Source organism: Pelophylax lessonae (assembly GCF_965119305.1).
Source record: "Pelophylax lessonae genome assembly, chromosome: 2".
Taxonomy (NCBI): domain Eukaryota; kingdom Metazoa; phylum Chordata; class Amphibia; order Anura; family Ranidae; genus Pelophylax; species Pelophylax lessonae.
Genome location: NC_138769.1, coordinates 39,258,693 through 39,279,234, shown reverse-complemented (window position 1 = coordinate 39,279,234; position 20,542 = coordinate 39,258,693). Strand labels below are relative to the sequence as shown.

General features: G+C 42.0%; 1 protein-coding gene across 1 annotated transcript; it reads right to left on the bottom strand.

Moving 5' to 3' along the window:
- Positions 1 to 2,660: 2,660 nt before the first annotated feature.
- Positions 2,661 to 19,368, bottom strand: LOC309545716 (cell surface glycoprotein CD200 receptor 1-like). Its single transcript, XM_082245051.1, has 5 exons — positions 19,070 to 19,368; positions 9,971 to 10,234; positions 6,360 to 6,453; positions 4,677 to 4,734; positions 2,661 to 3,302 (listed from the first exon to the last, which is right to left on the bottom strand). Exons 1-5 carry the CDS (start codon positions 19,299 to 19,301, stop codon positions 3,168 to 3,170), a joined length of 783 nt encoding a protein of 260 aa, XP_082101177.1. The 5' UTR covers positions 19,302 to 19,368; the 3' UTR covers positions 2,661 to 3,167.
- Between the last annotated feature and the right edge of the window lie 1,174 nt (positions 19,369 to 20,542).

Below are 20,542 nucleotides of genomic sequence, written 5' to 3'. Positions count from 1 at the left end.
TGGTCATTGGGGATAACAAGTGGGAGACTGTGTCACCTGGCTGTGGGAAAATACCCTGTAACTGGCTGCGGATCAGTCAGTGGGGCACAAATATGCTAGTGGCTCCTGCGGGGGTAGTGCTACATTAAAAAATTTGAATAGCAATTCGCCCAGTGAAAGTGCATGTACATTTGTTCTGTGTGAATTGGGGGGGGGGGACTATTTACTGTGCTGGTCTAATATATTTAATTTATTTAAAAAGAAAAAAAACCTATGTTGGCCACCTGATGGAAATTGCATGATGCTGAACACCATCTAGTGGTCAAATGCGGTAGTTCCCATTTTAAATCAATAATATACAGTTGACCAATACAGGAAATAGCCTGATAACATTTGTTTTTGCCCCATTCATACAGAATGAATGTACATGCACTTTTATAGGTGAACTGATATGCAGTTTTTTATTAAATATGCCATAGTGGGGTTGATTTACTAAATCTGGAGAGTGCAAAATCTGGTGCAGCTCTGCATGGTATCCAATCAACTTCCTTTTTTGTTTTGTTTTTTTGTCAAAGCTTAATTGAAAAAGCTGAAGTTAGAAGCTGATTGGATACCATCCACAGCTGCACCAGATTTTGCACTATCCAGTTTTAGTAAATCAATCCATTTTCCCATGCTTGTGTGGGTTTCCTCTGGGTGTTCCAGTTTTTTTCAGCAACCCCCAAAACACACTGTTCGTTTCACTGGCTAGTGGACACATTTCTTCTGCAGTTTGTGTATGTGTGTTTATATTATAATTCAGAGGGCATTAGACTGTAAGCGCCTCTGGGGCAGGGACTGCTATGAATGATATGACATGGTCTTTAAATCTATATGGAATTGGTTGGTGTTATATTAATAAGAGAAATAAGTGATAGTTTATAAGCAGGTGCCTACAAGAGGGTTAACACGTCTTCCTGTGTGCATTCTTGTTTTTCCTGTCTGTGCTCATTCCCTCATGTTAGTTGAGCTAACCAGATCCAAAATGTTACAAAGTGTTAATGTTGCACTGTGTCCCTAGTTTGACCAAGGACCTTGAGGTAACCAAGTTGTAAGGGTTAAAGTTTTTCCCATCATTTTTAGCATGGTTATCGCCCCATACAGGTCAACCTATATAAAAGGGTCTGCCTCTAAGCCTCTGGAGGGGAACCTACTTTAAGACTGTCAAAATTTAATCACCTCTATGGGGGGGTGATGGGAGCTAAATTGGGGTTCCTGTCGAGGGTCTTGGACCTGATGACACTCATGGACTTGCTGCTAATCACAGACTTTCTGCCTTGGATTCCTGCAATTCATGGACTCTAAGGGATGTACAATACCTCTTGTGGATTATTGCCTAAAGGAACTCTTACCTTAAAAGAGATTGCTTTATGGACTGGGCTTCTACCTAGGGTACGTACACTTTATGGGACACTAGAAGAGCTTTGTATAGGAACTGTGTTGAAAATGTCTTTTGAGAACTGTACTATTATCAGCAACTATCTTTATTTGTTCACTTGCTTTGCTTGGTCTGAAGTCTCTTAAAGGGGTGTTTGCACATCGTATCAAAAGACCAGGGCTTGCAACACAACAAGGGAACCGAGTTAAAGCAAGACAGTATATAGGCCTAATACAGAGTACTGTCCAGGGGTTAATGAGTTAATGTGCTGTTAAAAATTACAGTATCTGTGTCTTATCCAAGGCAGCCAATCAGCCAGGAGACGGGTGACATGGTAGAGGTGACGGTCACTCTGGTGGTGGAGGGGTTAAGCGCTTGGCACCTCCACAAGTGGCAGGTTACCCACTCTTTGAGATTGGATCCGCGCCACAGAGTATCTGTGTCTCATCCAAGGCAGCCAATCAGCCAGGAGATGGGTGACATGGTAGAGGCGATGGTCACTTCTAGTAGTGGAGGGGTTAAGTGCTTGGCACCTCCACAAGTGGCAAGTTACTCACTCTTTGGGATTGGATCCACGGCACAGAGTGCCTGGGGGCACAGCCCTGAAGTCACGGAAGAAGGAAAGTTGCTAAGGGGCCCCAGGAGAGAAAGCAAGTGCGGAGGTTGGAGAAAGAGAAAACTTCCTGTATCCCATAGCCTATGGAAGTAGTCAGTGGCAGAGAGTTGGCACTATTGCTGCATTGGTGGACATCGGTAGAGGCTCAGCGGCACTGGTCCCTAAATGCTGCACACCTGGGATGGGTGTCCTCTAAGGAGAGAAGTGTCAAGTGTAATGAAATCAGCCATGGATTACTACTAGTTAACGGTGTAGTTTCAGCTCACTTCTACGTTTGGGAGACCTGCATTCATGCTGATTGCCACATAACCGCGGCTTCCTGCTTTGGGTTTAGGCATTAGTGAGTGCAGTTCCGAGTGTCACCGTTAGGCCGTCTAAGCCCAGCCCACAAGTTTGCTTTTAGTGTTTTTGTGTGGGATTTTGGGTGACTTCTGATTTCAGAGTGGAAGTTTCTCCAGTATAGCACAGCCTTATCACAACAAATAATGAAAAAAAGAAGCCAACATACAGCATTCTATTTATAACAGTTTGATTTTCTGTTTATTAATTATTTTGTTATAAAGATGAAATAAATAAAACATTCAGTTCACCCAAAAACTTTTTACCTAGAAAGGTTAACCAGTGGTTACATCTACCTCTTGGGGGAGATCTATGCACAACAAATTGAAAAAGGAACCAATATACAAAATTCATTGTTCGGTTTTCTGTTTAATAATTATATTACAATAAAAGTGAAATAAAAAGGGTAAAATAAATTAAATCAGTTCACCAAAAAAAAAAAAAAAAAAACTTATAATGGTAAAAAAAAGGTAAACCAGCTGTTTCTTGTATCTTATAAGGAGATCTTTGCACTGAATTCCCGGGTCTGCACACTTGCTGTGCCCATTATTAAAGGGACTCCCACTCTGCCTTTTGAATATTTTTTTTTCATGCAATAGGAGGATCTGGAACATGCAAAAGTGGATGAGAACACCTAAATCTATCAGGTGGATAGGAACAGGAGTCAGGAATGATGGATGATTTTGCTGTTGTTATATCTAAGACATAAATGGTTGACTTTGTCCATCAGGCTCCACCTACACTCTTTTGGGTGGTATGGCTTTTTAAATAGCTGCACCATGAGAATTTTCGAAAAGAGCAGTCATTTTTACAATTTCAGAAGTAGATCCTCCGAATTCCATCAGCTGCAGTCAGGTCTTTCACCTTTGCTTCTGACAGCTCGCTGGTAGAATTGTAAATTGTGTTGACTTTTTGGGTAAAACTGGCATATGGCTCCACATCTTCCACAATCTAGTAAGAAAAAAAAAAAGTCATTCGCCAGTTAGCAATATTTAGGGAACGTATCTGCCAACATTTCTGCTTTAAAATTTTTTTGTAAGTCAGGTCCCACCCTATATCCAGGTTACTATTAATATTATTTATACCGTATTATTTTATTATATATGAAAAACATTCTATTGTGAGTTTTTGAAGCAATCTGTAAAGTGCATAAGCAATCAGAAACCTTTCCCACTTAAAGTGATTGTAAAAACTAATTTTTTTTTCAATAAAAATAACAAACATGTTATACTTACCTGCTCTGTGCAGTTGGTTTTGCACAGGGCAGCCTGGATCCTCCTTTTCTCGGGTCCTTCATTGCTGCTCCTGGCCCCACCCTCCTGTGTCCATTCAGGCATGGAGCTGCAGCCAGGCTCCGCCCCTCTATCTCCTGATTGGCTGACTAACTTTAATTGACAACAGAGGGAGCCAATGGTAGGCTATAAGCTGACGTAAAATTGCTGCGGGCGGTCCGAAAGTGGTTAAATAAACCAAAAAAACCTCCTTTACTGAGGCACTGAGGGTGAAGTGATACAGGCTTATTACTAACCTCACTAAGGTGAGCATTTAGGACACTTAGAAGTGTATTCACTGAAGAAACCCAAGACACGGAAAGTAAAGGTGGAGGAATATATAAATCACTACGGATCATCTTGAATTTATTTATTTTCGGTTTTTGGACACTTTTATATTGTTTGCATTTGGCACTATAAGGAATGAATTGTTTGCTTAAGACTCAGACAGAAGCACTTATTATTTAAAGATTTATTTATTGGCGCACTTGGTCACTTTGGAAAATAAGCACTTTATATGTTAAATTGGAAGAAAGGCACTCCATATCCATTTACTATATACTAGCACGGATTGATTTAATTTTAGGTTGATGCACAAGAGCACTTTATAACTATTTAAACACATCACTACCTCTCTTCACCTGAAATATATATTTATATAGAAACACACCAGCACTTTAATATATATATATATATATATATATATATATATATATATATATATTATTGATTGTTTTGTTATGAAGATATTTATAAGAAGAAATAGAGTGATACACTAATATAATGTTTATATACTATATGTGACTAGAAGAAAAGTGAACGCAGGAGTAAGAAGTTCTGGTTTAAACACACCGTGAAGCGCAATACAACCCCCTACATATTCAACCCATGAATGCAGATATGGGATAGCCATTCACTGGTTAAAGATCATAGTAATAAAACACTTGTACATAAGAAGAGTGCCACCAAGTCTGAGCAGAACTAAAAAGTATAATAATGTGACAAACATAAAATATTTATTTGCAGGTCCTGGGAACATTTTATCATTTCTTACCACAGTTGGATTTTCCTGCAATTCCGAAGTGTCTTCTTTTTTATTTGCAAAGAAATTTCTAAAGATGAGAAAGAAAAAAAGTAATGTTATACAAGTTACATGCATTAACCACAAACATATATTCTAATAAAATATTTTTAAAATAGTAGTCTTTGAATAAATATCTTCTGAAAACTGACTTAATCTGTACAGTTTTTTACAAACCCAGGGACAAGCAATCAGGAGGAGTGTGTAGCCCTGAAACATTTGCACTGTGTTATGATCTCTACTCTAAGATAGAAGTACTGTATTGCCAAAACTTCTCTTGGCCCTACTTCTCCTATGGATCACAGGAGTACACTCAGTTAGACCAAGCTCTGGAAAGATCCCGACTTTACAGTCAGGATCCACCCAGATGCCTGGACCAGCAGTTGGCTCAGCCTCTCAGTGAGTTGCTAGGAGCTGGTCTCTCTCCTTCTACTGGTGAAGTGTCACCTGGGTGCCTTGAAGTGGGGGGAGCTTAGACTATCAAGTCAGACAGGAAAGAAGCTCTCTCCATTTCAGGAGAGAGCTTGGGGAAGGATTCTGTCAAACAAACTCTCCTCCTCTTTCCGCTCTCACCAGCTCAAATACACTAACTTTCTGGCTCCAACACATTACTGACTGCTGTGAGACTCTAAGTTGGGTCAAAGGCTTAGTAAGGCAATATGGGCCTTTTTTTTTTTTTTTATCCATAAACATTTTATTGAAGAAGTCAAAAAAAACATACATGGTATACAATTAGCCATACAGAAATCAGAACAATATACACAAAGGAGATCAGCACAAAAAAAAAAAAAAACACATAGTAGGCTATACTTTAACTTGGATTTGGTGGGATGCATACAGATTAAGTAGCATATCACACCAAACGGGCCACAAATAGTATAAGGGGGAGGCATAGGGCAGGAACCACAGTGGCCACTACCAAAATTTTGTGACTGCAAATTCTCAAATTGGAATTAGAATTCAAAGTCTGGAAATTCACAAGATTTTAAGTTTGACCCAAGACCGAATCTAATCTTTAGCCAGTGGGCTATAATAGGCCACCTTTGTGTTTGTGAAACACTGAAACCAAGTTGCAAAAGTTCAGAAGATATAGGAGGCAATTATCCAGATTGACTTGTGAGGTGAAGAAATGATCGCTATTCGCTAGTTGTAAATGTCTACTACTTTAAAAAAAACACACCAAATATTTTATTTCTCTTGGCTTTACTATACTTTTCAGAAATGATAAAAACACCCAAAATGCGTTTATATGGGTAAATTATCAATAATGTAAGCCTTAAATTGAAAAAGCTAAAACACATTTTAACATAAAACCCACAATATAAAAACAGACCCTTAGAATTCTTTGATAAGGCAGAAAGTTTGAAAAAACTGTGTTTTGGCCATGGAACGGTAAATTATTTGAGGCAGAATCAGCTTGTACTGTATGTAGCTGTGGGTAACTAGCTAGCATCATATCACTAGCTTAGGCAATATTCTATCATGGTCCTCATGTGTGGCCCTTGCCCCTTCCCATGGTGTATTATAAATATAGAGTTGCATTGATAATTGTGTGTGTGTGTGTGTGTGTTGGTTAGTACAGTAACAATTTTCTTATTTGAATCCTCAGGGAAAAAAGATTAAGAACCCCCACTCTAATATATTTTATGTGTATACCTGAGATTGGATCTTTGCCAAAGGAGGAGAATGGTGACAACAACCACAATAACGACTACTACTGGTAGTGACACCCACCAAATTTTCTTTGTTCCTGGAAAGATATATTGATGTGCTTGTTAATATCAGGTATGAGTTATTTGTCAGGAAAAGATGGTTTAGGCCAGGCTAGAAAACATAAACTCACATACATATCCTAAAATGTGGCCCTAAGGCACTGACAAATTACAAATTGGTTTATAGATTTTAAATATTCTTCTCTCACTGTCCACTACAACAATTTCAAGTACATAGAACATAGGGTGCTTCTGTTAGGGAGATCAATCCTCAATGATAAGGGGGGTGGATTGGCTTCCGTGGTCATGAAGGGTGCCACGCTGACACTGGGGCAACTCTTCTGGAAAGTGGAAGCGATTCCAACTGATAAGGCAAGAAAGGGAGAAGGCACCTCTAAGTTCAGCATAAACTACCTTTATTGGCACATGGAGAAATAAAATTTACAAGATGGATGAATAAACAGGCATGTGACAGCATCACTCAGGGTCCATTTCTGACCCTGTGGCTCCGTCTTCCTCGCCCGTCCAGCAGTAAGGGGAGGTGGTAGAATACTGAAGCCCAGCCAGGAAAAATACTTCCGTCTGAGGCCACGGTGGAACGCACGCCTCGCCCATGGACCGCACGGGGCGTAGTGCCGTCAAGGGGCGGTAACGCGTTTCAGAGCATGCACAATGGATTATCTGGTTATCAGTCTGATGAAGGAGCACTATTGCGCATGCTCCAAAATGCGTTTGTGCGTTCCACGAACAGAAGTACTTTCCCTGGCTGGGCTCCCCTATTCTAACACCTCCCCTTGCTGCTGGATGGCAGAGGAAGACGAAGCCACAGGGTCATGAATGGACCCTGAGTGATGCTGTTAACATGCCTATTTATTTGTTCATCCTGTAAGTTTTATTTCTCAGTGTGCCAATAAAGTTAGTTTATGTTGCACTTAAAGGCACCTTTTCCCTTTCTTTCACTACAACAATTTCAGCCCCCACTGTCCCCCACAACAAAAGCTTCTGCTATTTACTACAACAACTTACCTATTCAGCGGGAGCTGACTGTCATGCATGATAGTGGTATTACTACCATTATTATACATGACAGCTTCCCGCTGTCAGTGGTGGGTAAGGAAGCCGGAAGGTACAGGGACTTCCGAGGCATTAACAACCAGTGACTTCCCTGGCCCAATTCACTTGCATGACCCAATATCCTTGGTCATGTAAGCAAAGGGGCAGGGTGGTAGCGACATTACTGACCAAGTATGACCAGGGCCATTTTTAATGAGTGAGGTCACTACATCCCCACCTCCATATATAAACTTAATGACAACTCTGGAGAGGGGGTTGTAATTTCTTAAAAATAAAAATAAATAAAGGGCTTGTCAAACACTGTGTGTGTTTTACAATTTACTTCTTTTCAGGAATGAGTAGGGATACTATGTACCCCCTACTCATTAAATGGGGGGGCAGATATCTATTAGATGTATATTATTTTTATTAAAATGGGATTCTAAGGATCTGAGGAGTCCCCCCTAACAATCCCACAACCAGCAGGCCAGGGTTGCGGGGAAGAGGTATTTGTCCTAATCAGTATAGACCCCACCCCATGTGGCCTGGAATATTTAGGTTCTTTCTTGATATACCATGCTGTGTGCTCAGATAAAGGGTCTCATATGGATTTGCCTCCACTGTCTTCTACAAAAAACTCAGCTCCCACTGTCTACCCCAAGAGCTTCAGCTCCCACTGTGCACTGCAACAACTCAGCTTCCATTGTCCACTACAACAACTTCAGCTCCCACTTTCTTCCACAACATCTTCAGCTTCTGTTGTCCACTACAAGAACTTCAGCCCTCACAATGTACTACAGCAGCCTCAGCTCCCACTGTCTACTGCAACAACTTCAGCTTCCACTGCCCAATACAACAACTTCAGCTCTCACTGTCCAATACAACAACTGTGGCTTCCACTGTCCATTACAAGAACTTCAGCTCCCTCTATCACTACAACAATGTCAACTCCCACTGTTCACTACAACAACTTCAGTTCCCACTATCCACTAGAAACACTTCAGCTCCTACTGTCCATTACAACAACTTCAGTCCCTATTGTCCACTGCAACAAATTCAGCATCCACTGTCCACTACAACAACTTCACTCCCCCACTGTCTACCACAACAACTTAAGCTTCAATTGTCCACAACAACTTCAGCCTCCACTATCGACGACAACAACTTTAGCCTCAGCTATCTACTACAAAAACATCAGCTCCTACTGCCCACTACAACTACCTCAGCTCCCATTGTCTAATACATAGCTTTAGCTCCCACTGTACACTACAACTTCAGCTTTCACTGTGCACTGCAACTTCAATTCCCGCTTTCCACTACAATACCTTCAGTCTCAGCTATTCATTACAACAATTTTAGCTCCCACTGTCCTATACAACAACTTCAGCCTCCACTATCCACTAAAATAACCTCAGCCTTCACTATCCACTACAACATCTTCAGCTTCTACTTGTCCACAACAACTTTAGCCTCCACTGTAAGCAACAACTTTGGGTCCCACTGTCCAGAACAACAGCCTTAGCTATCCACTATAACAAGTTCAGTTCCCAATGCTCACTACAACTACCTGAGCTCCCACTGTCTAATACACAGCTTCAGCTCCCACTGTACACTACAACTTCAGGTCCCACTGTCCACAACAATACCTTCAGCCTCCACTATCAACCACAACAACTTCAGCCCTCATTATCTACCACTAAAACTGCAGCTCCCACTTTCCACTACAGCAAACTTAAAGCGGAGTTCCGGCCACGAAAAGTTTTTTCAATAAAAATACCCCCCCCCCCCCCCGACAGTCAGGGCTAGTACATTCCACAATGGATAGCCTCTGTACTGTCCCAGATAGCACTTACGTTTTAGAAGAAATACTTACCTTGAAAATTTCTTCTCCAGCGCTGCCATCTCGGATATGGGCAGCTGAAGCCAGCGCATCCTCTTCTGCGTCCTCTTCTCCCAGAATGCACCTGCACCGGCCCGATCGTCACTTCCGGTGTGGGCACGTCATCCCTCCATGCCCAGAAGCTGTTTAGAAGGGAATGACGCACCGGAACTGACGAGCGGGGCCGGTGCAGGCACATTGATTCCTGGGAGAGATGACGTTCAGCTCCCAGGAATCAATGCAAAGAGGAAGTGACGGCGCGGGCCGAGGCCGCAGAGGGAGGAAGTGGAAGAAAGGTAAGTATATTTTTCTTCAACAACAAGGTAAGTAAACAAAAAAAAAAAATCGTAACTATCCATTTATTTTTCAGGTGACAAAAAGCAAGCAGATGGCCCAAAATCGACTATGTCAATTTTGTGGCCAGAACTCCGCTTTAAATACTTATTAACATAGTGGTGGTCAAGTGAAGGAAAAGTGTATACTGCTTGGTAGGAAAATGTTTACCCCCTCCTTCTGAGGCAAAGTTTAGAGTCATTTTAATGGCAGTCATAATACCCTATAAAACCATGAATTTGAGATACAAAACAATACAAATAGTTTAGAGAGATAAACAATAAACATACCTGCAGCAGGTATTGTGATATTTAATACTACTGGTCTAGGGAATGCTGGATGATGAATAGTGCACATTGCTTGGGTCTCATTGTCCTCCTTCGGGGTGTAGGTGCTGGTTACTGTAGTGGTTTTGTTATTTTCCATGTAAGTTGTATTAGTTACTTCATAGAGGAATGATGAGTTCCACCATATAGTTGCGGCAGGATGCCCTCCAATAGCTTGACACTCGGCAGACCTGGAGCTAGTTAGCCTTATTAATACAATCGGTGTTACTGAAAATAAAGAAAATCATTTTATACCCTCTTTGCTTTTTGCATTGCCTTAAAAACAAACTCCAAACAAACCACTCAACACAGAGATGAAATACATACTGTATTTGGGAGCTGCTTTACCTGCCAAAAAATGTGTATTTTGGTCCGGCCAGCCCTTGGATTTACGCCTCCCTACCTGACAATATAACCAGGTTGGTGACCTGAATTTTCATTACTGCAGTTATGCAATACAAGTAGGTCACGTGACCAAGTTGGCCAATGAGGCCAATGAAGGAGTACCAGGTGCTGCATTCTATACATTGCTAAATGAAAATGAAATGTAATGGCATACCAGTCTTAGTCCGCAGGGTTCAATATTGAGTTGGCCCACCCTTTGCAGCTTTACCGACTTTAACTCTTCCGGGAAGGCTGTCCACAAGATTTAGGAGTGTGTCTATAGGAATGTTTGACCATTTTTCCAGAAGCGCATTTGTGAGGTCAGGACTAGAAGACCTGGCTCGCAGTCACCGCTTTAATTTATCCCAAAGGTGTTCTATCAGGTTGAGGTCAGGACTCAAGTTCCTCCACACTAAACTTGCTTATCCATGTCTTTATGGACCTTGCCTTGTGCACTGGTGCGCAGCCATGTTGGAACAGGAAGGGGCCATCCCTAAACTGTTCCCTCAAAGTTGGGAGCATGAAATTCTCCAAAAGGTCCTGGTATGCTCACGCTTAAAGAGTTCCCCTTTACTGGAACTAAGGGGCCATGCCCAACCCCTGAAAAACAATCCCACACCCTAATTCCCCCTCCAACAAATGATTTGGACCAGTGCACAAAGCAAGGTCCATAAAGACTTGGATGAGCGAGTTTGGGGTGGAGGAACTTGACTGGCCTGCACAGAGTCCTGGCCTCAACCTGATAGAACACCTTTGGGATGAATTAGAGTGGAGACTGTGAGTCAGACGTTTTCGTCCAACATCAGTGCCTGACCTCACAAATGCGCTTCTGGAAGAATGGTCAAACATTCCTATAGACACACTATTAAACCTTGTGGACAGCCTACCCAGAAGAGTTGAAGTTGTTATAGTTGCAAAGGATGAGCCATCTCAATATCGAACCCTAAGGACTAAGACTGGGATGCTATTAAAGTTCATGTGCTTGTAAAGGCAGGCATCCCAATAGGTTTAGTAATATAGTGTATGTAATCATCTGTATAGTTATACATTTGGATAACATTAATATCATGGGTACATTGCATCATGATATATTTCTGAGATCACTTTATGTAATTGGGGCTGAGGGCTTTTTTTCTATAACATACTGTATCTGATAGGGATGAGCTGAGTGTTTGGTCTGAACCGAAGTTCAGACCCAACATTTGCTGTTCAGCCATTTCCTGCATTTTGTAACATTCCATGGGAAATGTTCCTGAGAATGTCCCATAATGCATTGCCAAAGCCATCATTAGCCAAAGTCTTGCACCTTACGTCTGATCAGGTGCAAGACTTAAGCGAGTGTTTATTTTGACCTAAGTTGCAGCTCTTACACTATAAAAGACTGCTTTCCCATTAGCTCTTTGTCAATGTGTTTGGAGGTCCCCCATAGGGGCAGGTTATGCACCCACAAGCCATATTATGTAGTACTCCACACTACAGTACTTTCTGATGGTAACTTCTTCATGCTGAAAGTCCTGGTCCAATGCCATCTGGACTTCTCCCTCACAGTACTCTATAGTGTTTTAGTACGGGCTGGCTGAACTTGTCCCACTTTTAAGTAGCCCACTGGGTCACAGCGTGATTCAATATCTTGTATTATATGCAAGACTTCCCCCTCAAGACCCACAGGCCAGGTTCTTAGGCTAACCCCTCTCCACAGCTGGCTCCAAGATGAGGACCTAGTTGCGGGGTGAAGGACAATAGGCAAATTGGTCCCCCTCAATCATAAGGGCTGCCAAAACCCCCCATAGACACCCACCTACTAGCTGGCTGGACACTATATACAGTGGGTATAGAAAAGAATCACCCCCCCCCCCCCAACCCTTAAAGTAATCACGTTTTGTTGCTTTGAAGCCTGAAATGAAGACCAACACAGTTTATATTTTATCCAGCTGTATTTATTCAGTGCAACTTATAACATCCAAGTGAAAGATATAACACTAACATTTCAGAAAACACTAAAACAAATTAAAAAACAGATGCAGAGTTGGAAAAAGGATCACCCCCTCCTGTCAGTATTTTGTTGAACCACCTTTTGCTTTAAACACAGCCTTTAGTCTGTCAGGATATGTCTCTACTAAGTTTGCACATCTAGACTTTGCAATATTTGCCCACTCTTCTTTGCAGAACTGCTAAAGTTCAGTTAAATTTAATTTTGACTGTTTGTGGACTGCAGTCTTCAAATCATGCCACAAATTTTTAATGGGTGTTAAGTCTGGGCTCTGACTAGGCCATGCAAGGACATTCACCTTTTTCTCCTTCGACCACTGTATGTGGTCATTTTTGCTGTGTGCTTTGGATTGTTGTCATGTTAGAAGGTAAACCTTCTTCCTATTGACAACATTCTGGCAGTGGGCAGCAGATTTTTCTCAAGATGGTATTCTGCCCCATCCATTTTTCCTTCTATTGAAAAATTAAAATTTTAGTCCTATCGGACCATAACACCTTTTTCCATGTGGCTTTAGAATCTTCAAGGTGCGTTTTGGCTAAGTTCAGTGGTGACTGCATGTGGCCTTTCTTGAGAAATAGCTTCTTTCTTGCAACCCCTCCCATATAAGCCACATTTATGGAAAATGTGTGATATTGTTGTCAAATGCACGAATTACCACTCTTCGTCATAAATTCTTGCAACTTATTCAGAGTTGCTGTAGGCCTCTTGGTAGCCTCCCTGACCAGTTTCCTTCTGGCTCTCACATCCAGTTTGGAGCAATGTCCTGATCCAGGGAGGGTCTGTGTTCTACCAAATACCTTCCACTTCTTAATACCGGATTTCACTGTGCTTCTAGACATTGCTAAAGCCTTTGACATTGTGCCTGTCCACAACTTTATCCCGGAGATCTGTTGACAGTGCCTTGCCACCCATAGTTGATTGTTTGCTTCAGTTGCACTACCAGGGACTAAAATGCTCCAGGAAAGCTGAGCTAATCCAAATGACCACAGCTGATCGCAGTTGAAAGTCAAATGGCTTTGTATGCCCTTGAAAAGGTGATTATCTACACCTGATTGAGTTTACAGATCATTTTAGGAGGAGGGTGATCCTTTTTCCAACTCAGTGATTCTGTTTTTGAATTGTTTTTATTTTTTTTTCTGACATGTTGATGTTATATCTTTTACTTGGATGTTAAAAGCAAATACAACTGAATAAAACAACAACTGTGTCTGTCTTCATTTCAGACTGCAAAGCAACAAAATGTGATTATTTTAAAGGGGGTGAGTCTTTTCTATACCCACTTTATACTGTCAGTGTCCCAAACTGAAAGGTTTTTGTGTTGATCTGCAAATGTTTAATATACTTTAACCCGGAGGGTTTCATGGCTTTAACACAGTTACACTTTGTTCTCCTATTTAGAATACAGTAAACCCCCTTCATCGCGGGGGTTACGTTCCGGACCCACCCGCGAAAAGTGAAAATCCGCGAAATAGAAAAACCCTATTAAAATACACTGTAGGCATGTTTTTTTTAACTTTCACTGTACTTTTAAAAGCATTTTAAGGTCTTTAAACACACTTTTAAAACAATAGAAACTCATTTAAACACATAAAAGATACTGAGAGACAGAGCAAGAGCTATGGAAAACACAAAAATATTTAATTTTCAATGATTTAATTAGTAAAATAACATTACTGAAAAAAATGCAATATACCGGGACCGCAAAAACTGAACCGCGATGGAGCGGGGGTTTACTGTATATCCTCCCAGTAGGTGACACAGAACTTCTCAGTGACTTAATTCTTTTCTTTTACTTAAGACAATAGAATAGTTGGCAAGTCCAATTCATTTAGACAATTATAGGATTCTTCCATTGGTGTATGCAGCCTCTTGCATTAGGGTGTTCACCCCAGAGCACAAACACACATGCGTGTATATCAGCAGAGCAGTGGATGGTGTTAGTAGAGCAAAGATTGGTGTCAGTGGGGCAGTGGATGGTGTCAATAGTTTTTATATTTTCTATTTTTTTTTTTTAATTTACAGTATTATTTTTTATAATTGTTTTACAATTTCTTTAGGAGCCTCATTGGAGGGCTTTGGTACAATATCAAGGGTCTAAACCAGCCTTTTTCAACCAGGGTGTCTTGAGGTTTTTTCAGGGGTGCCTTGGCAAAATGCCTTGATCAAAAATTGTATAAAACCAAAAGGTGGATGAAGCCTGCCCTTTAGTTACACAAAGCCACAGGTTTTCATTATGCACCATTACGACTAGACACTGGCATCCTAACAACCAATGAGGTCATCAGTTGATAGGGAGGAAGTCTGTTGCCTCCACAGCATCCTTGTTTGACCCTCCTCTGTCCTCAGCACTGGGGTGACAGCTGACTGATGGAGAGAAATTGAGGGAAAAGAGAAACATTGGAATACTAGTCAATACTAGTGTGCCTAAATGTATTTGCTTTGGAAGATTAAATCACCTCTAACATTGGATGTCCTATCTTTGGATGTTACTGTCTTATGTAAAACTATTGTTTTTTTTTACATTTTAGAATGTGGTGCCTTGAGACTGTCCATAATTTTAAAGGGAGCATTGAGAGTGTCCATAATTATAAAGGGAGCCTTGAGATTGTCCATAATTTTAAAGGGAGCTTTGAGATTGTCTATAATTTTAAAGGGTGCCTTCAGATTGTCTATCATTTTAAAGGGTGCCTTGGTTAAAAAAATGTTGAGAAACACAGGTCTAAACAGAGAGAAAAGGACCGAGAACAGAGCTTCCCCAGTCCCTTTCTCTGCAGCCTCATCTGCACTGGACAGTGAATGAATGGGAACTACTCTTTGCTGAGCGGCTTCCTGTTCATTCACAAACTGAAGCATTATAAACATAGTTTACTAATCTTAAGTTACGAATGAACACAGGAGTGATCGGACAGATCACTCACTGTGTTCATTCATCCATCCATCCTGAAGCATCCCCTGCAGCAGCTGGTGGGAGAAGAGAGGAGGGAAGCTGGCAGCACTGCAGGGGGGAGAAAGGGGATGCCAGGAAGCAGGGGGAATTGGCACCACACAGGATAATTAGGGTGTGCCCAGGCACACCTAGCACACCCTGTGCGCACGCCTATGGATTCTTCATTCACAACTGGTACAGAGGTAGAATATTAGAACATTGGCAGTGCATTTGGCTGTACTGCTAGTTCAATACATGGTCCCTAGCAGTATACAGAATAGGTGCAATAGAGAACCAGTGCTGCCCATATCTGAATTGGTAACTGTTCATAGTAGCATAGTCCATGTCACATGTTTCCCAGTAGATCGGGCCTATTGAAGTGTAGTACTGTCTCTGTAGGGCTTACTGTGTGATGACTTATTGGGTCTCCCTCTGATTACCTGCAGACAGTCACTAGGGGACTTTTCACAAATCCATCGTTATTCTCGTTTGCTGGTTACTCAATAAACAGTCCCGGGGATTTGGTTTTGTGTTTATTGTGAAACTTGGATGGGAGAAGGGAATAGTGGGATGCTCCAACAGAGCTATTCACAGTAGATAAAGACAACTCTCACTTGGCCTCACCAAGTTATTTGTGGAAGCAGACACACTGCTTTAACCATACTGCCACTTGTATGGAAGAATTACGTTTTTTTTTGCTTTCTCTAGCAGCAGACTTGAAGAAACTACTTTATCTTCAGGACACTCTCTAGCATCCCCTTTACTGACACCCATCCACTGACTCTTCCACTGAAGGCATGACAGGCCCCATGACACAGATCTGTACTCACTGTAGGCAGAATCAGATCCTTTCCAGTGTCTCCCTTTCAGTCAGCTCTGCAGGACATCTGGGTTCAGCTCCTCTCTGATTCTCAGGCCCTCAGGTTGACCACCCGAGGCCACATGGCAGTTTCTTCAGCCGCCCCCTCCCTCGGGGACCAAACTCTCCAGCCGAAGACCCCGAGCACATGTGTCCCCGGCATTTATACAGTATCCTAGCATGTACCGAGGCACTTTCCTCTGCCAATCTCCAGGGCTATAACAATGCCTGTGACCTCACTTTTCAGGTTTCCTCCCACTGTCCAATATGCCTCCCTATTGGACCACTGTAAAACATTTCAGACAAGCTGAGCTGTACCTGAGCACCATGAGCAGACCCTACCAATGGATCCTTCTTTCTGGTAGGTAGATAGCAATATCAATTTACCTGGCATCCTTTCTGTTATGCAGAAAGACCCAAAAACTATGCTCTCTCTATCACCTACCTAGAAGGGTGCTACAGAAGGGATAGTGGTACAAAACAAATTATTACATCACAGATCTTCTCTAGTCAAATTCAGCCCCCTGCACATATATACAGTATATATAGTATATGTCCACTCCAAGAGGGAGGATGTGATACATTTGCAGGGTAAGTATGTCATACATGACCTGACCCCCACACCATCAGCCAGAGAATTTAAAGCAACAGTAGCACCAGCATAAATAACATATGCAAAACATAATAAAACCATACCATACAGTAGCCATCTGCATACAAGTGTGTTGGGAGTTTAAGGAGGGACAGCTGACAATGCTTTTAGGGACAGAGAGAGTTTTCATCTGGCCGATGATAGATCCAACGTGAGTCCGGAAATCTACTAGTGGTGAAAGCAGAATCAACTATACAAGCTCTAATGTCACAAAGATGACAGCTGAAGCAATTTGCTTGGATTCTGTTCATAGATCCCCTGATGATCAGACATGATGGTGCCTGTATCTGACCCCTGTTGTCATATAATATAGTGTCTATAATAGTTTTAAAAACATTTGTAAATCCCTTTTGTTGGAGAATATATAGCATTACATGGGTAACTTTGTAGTTATAAATGATTGAGGTTTGCAGTATTTATACTTTATGCTTTTTTAACTAACAGAAGAGATAGGGAGCTAGACACCGGTAATCAGCCTGGTCACAGAATGAAAGCAATCGGCTTCAGCTTGTCTCCACTAGAAGCCATGCCCCTTTGATGCATTTCACCCTCCCAAAGGCTTAGTCATTGCTCTATGGTTAAGCCTGTGAGAAGGTGAAATGTGTCAGCGGAGCGTGGCATCTGAGACAAGCTAAAGTTGATTTCTCATATTCCAGGGGTCTCCAAACTTTCTAAACAAAAGGCTAGTTTATTGTACTTCAGACTGTGGGGGGGGGGGGGGGGGATCAGTGGGACTAAACAGATCCCCTATGATTGGTGTCCTTGGGAAGAATTGTGCCCCATGATCGGTGTCCTTGGTAGGAATTGTGCCCCATCATTGGGGTCATTGGTAGGGATTGTGCCCAATTGTTGGTGTCATTGGTAGAAATTGTGCCCAATCATTGGGGTCATTGGTAGGAAATGTGCCCCATCATTGGTGTCATTGGGCCCCGTCGTTGGTGTCTTTGGGAGAACAGTACCCTTCATTGGTGTCAGTGAATAAAATAGTCCCCAAAGGGCTGAATAAAAGCAAGCAGAGTGCAAAATGTTCCAGCATCAGTGGGACTAAACAATCCCCTATGATTGGTGTCAGTGGGAGGAATCATACCCCATGATTTTTTTCCTTGGTAGGAATTGTGCCCCATCATTGGTGTCCTTGGTACGAATTTTGCCCTATCTTTGGTGCCATTGGTAGTAATTGTGTCCCATTGTTGGTGTCATTGGTAGGAAATGTGCCCTATCATTTGTGTCATTGGGCCCCATCCTTGGTGTCTTTGGGAGGAACTGTACCCTTCATTGGTGTCAGTAAATAAAATAACACCCAAAGGGCCAAGTAAAAGCAAGCAGAGTGCCGCATCTGGCCCCTGAGCCACAGCTTGGAGACCACTGTCCTATTCCATGACCTGGCTAATTACCAGTGGTAGGAAATGTGCCCCATCATTTGTGTCATTGGGCCACATTGTTGGTATATATGGGAGGAACAGTACCCTTCATTGTTGTCAGTGAATAAAATAGCGCTCTAAGGGCCAGATAAAAGCAAGCAGAGTGCCACCTCTGGCCCCTGGGTCGCAGCTTGGAGACCACTGTCATATTCCATAACTGGGCTAATTACCAGTGTGCGACTAAACAATCCCCTATAATTGGTGTCAGTGGGAGGAATTGTGCCCCATGATTGGTGTCCTTGGTAGGAATTGTGCCCCATCGTTGGGGTCATTGGTAGGAATTGTGCCCCATCGTTGGGGTCATTGGTAGGAATTGTGCCCCATCGTTGGTGTCCTTGGTAGGAATTGTGCCCCATCATTGGGGTCATTGGTAGGAATTGTGCCCCATCGTTGGGGTCATTGGTAGGAATTGTGCCCCATCGTTGGTGTCATTGGTAGAAATTGTGCCCCATGATTGGTGTCCTTGGTAGGAATTGTGCCCCATCATTGGTGTCATTGGTAGGAAATGTGCCCCAACATTTGTGTCATTGGGCCCCACCGTTGGTATATTTTGGAGGAACAGTACCCTTCATTGGTGTCAGTGAATAAAATAGTGTCCTAAGGGCTAGATAAAAGCAAGCAGAGTGCTGTATCTGGCCCCTTGGCCACAGCTTGGAGACCACTGTCATATTCCATGATGACCGGGCTGATTACCAGTGTGTGGCTCCCTACATCTTTCGTTAGCTTGTTTCAGGTGATTGTATGCCAGCACTCGGAGCTGCACTTTTTTTTGTTTTTATAATCTTTTCATTTATAACAATTGTGCTCATGTCGTCTTTTTCAGACTCTTACCTAATACTTGTAATGTAATTGTACTAGGTAGAGTTCCTCTTTCATTCACAATCTCACAAGTATAAGTTCCTTCATCAAAAAGTGTGATGTTCTTGATGGTGAGGGTCGCCCTTTGTGTGCCAATGTCCTGGTGCGTGCGATTATTGCAGTCATTGAATGTCTGTTTTCCTTCTATTATGAATGAGACATGGCATGGAGGCTCATGAAAATGATGGACCTTCCAAGTAGACATAATAAATTCTCTTCCCAGTTCGTTTGTGCAGTTTAGAGTATTCGTGCTTCCTGCAGAAACTACCGTGACATCTAGAAAGGAAAAACAAGTACATGGAGTAACTTTAGCATACCAGTCCACATATCAGCACTTTTCCAAATAACAAAAATTATCTATTTGATTTCTTTATTTAAAGCCCATTTTCACTTTTGCAGACAAACTGGGATGATACCTACTTTACTTTATATTTGTTTCATGTTCCCATTCATGTAGCATAACTTTCTGCCCAGCTGCTCCATTCATAAAAGGTGGAACTAGAGCTTCAATGAATAAAATACAATCTATGAATGGAGGATGGGCAGATGATTGATAGGTCCACCTCCTCCATTCATAGATCCTGTCTCATTCATTGTAGCTGTGGTACGGCTTCTATGAATGGAGGAGCTGGGCAGAAAGGGCAGACATACTCAGATTCTTTTGATGAGACTCTGAAAAAGATTCCAGCAGCATGAAGGGGGGACTGGGCAGTCACGGGCAGACTGCGCAGTCTCCTAAAAAAAAAGGAATCAGCACAAGGGATACATCCTACTGATTTTGTGCTGTTTTGTTTATTTTGGCTGCACATAGACTTTAGCTTTCCCCTTATATGCAATGGTAAGAGAGGTTGGGGTGGAGAGTTGTGTTTACCATAATTAAAGTGTTACTAAATCCGCAACAGTAAAATCAGTGTGTATATGCACTAAATCATGCTTGTTATACTCACTGTAGAACCTAAGGGGTTAATCCTCTGCACTGTGTAAAAAGGATGTTTTATCATGTCTTCTCTGATCCTCCCCTTCTTCCACTGTCCCCTAATAATTTCCTGTTAACACAGAGATTATGGAGTCAGGCTGCACATGCTCAGTTTGGTGTGTATTGCTAGAGAGTTTTTTTTTCTTGGGAGAGTGCATGTGATCAGCACTGTCCAGACAGAGGGTCAGGGATCTTGCAGTCTCATAGGACAGTCAGAAAACTCCTCTTCCACGCTTTAACCAGTACTTGGCTGGACACTGATAGAAGTCACAAGGCTGCTCTAACTGCTGATGAGAAAAGGTATTTAACAGTTTATTTTTATAAAAATAATTGCATTTCCATGTTCTGTGTACCGTGAAAGAGCAGATATAGTGAATGCAGGCTCTTGGGTTTAGTAACACTTTTAGTCTGTACTGTGCTGGCAGACTTTATTATAAGTTGTAAACTAGATGAGCTGTCTGCACTAAACC